Source organism: Haliaeetus leucocephalus, unplaced genomic scaffold (assembly GCF_000737465.1).
Source record: "Haliaeetus leucocephalus isolate CR32 unplaced genomic scaffold, Haliaeetus_leucocephalus-4.0 Scaffold506, whole genome shotgun sequence".
NCBI classification, from domain to species: Eukaryota; Metazoa; Chordata; class Aves; order Accipitriformes; family Accipitridae; genus Haliaeetus; species Haliaeetus leucocephalus.
In genome coordinates this window covers 6,589,530-6,589,958 of record NW_010972942.1, presented here as the reverse complement: position 1 = coordinate 6,589,958, position 429 = coordinate 6,589,530, and the positions used below count along the sequence as shown (strand labels likewise).

Below are 429 nucleotides of genomic sequence, written 5' to 3'. Positions count from 1 at the left end.
TGGGGCAGCCGCAGCCACCCGCCGACCAGTCCCCCCCGGCGCACCGGGACCCCCCCCGCCCAGCGGGGCCGAGAGCCCCGCGGCGGGGGGGGGGGGGGAGCGGGACGAAGCCCTCCCCCCCCGCCTCCCCGGGGCGGGGGCGCCGGTGCCGCCTCACCTCGAACATGAGCCCCAGCAGGAAGATCATGGCCATGCAGGACACGATGTCCGCATGGTTCTGCACGATGAACTCGTGGCTCAGCACCGGCGGGTTCTTGTTGCTCTTCTTGCGGATAGCCATGGCGGGCAGGGAGTCGGGCGACGCCGCCGCCGCCTACCCCGCTGCCAGCACAGCTCCTCTCGCCGCGGCCAGGAAGAGGCGGAGGGGGAGGAGGCGGCCGCGCAGCCGAGGAATGGCAGCTGCCGCTTCGCTTCACCCCGCCCCGGCCG

At 75.3% G+C, this 429-nt stretch overlaps 1 protein-coding gene across 1 annotated transcript in view; it reads right to left on the bottom strand.

The window, feature by feature from the left end:
• The window catches only part of TRAM1 (translocation associated membrane protein 1), a 16,850-nt gene extending 16,427 nt beyond the window's left edge, over positions 1 to 423 (bottom strand). Inside the window, exon 1 of the mRNA XM_010575894.1 lies at positions 158 to 423. Coding sequence (XP_010574196.1) covers positions 158 to 280 — 123 coding nt within the window. The 5' untranslated portion in view covers positions 281 to 423. The remainder of the gene's footprint in view (positions 1 to 157) is intronic.
• Between the last annotated feature and the right edge of the window lie 6 nt (positions 424 to 429).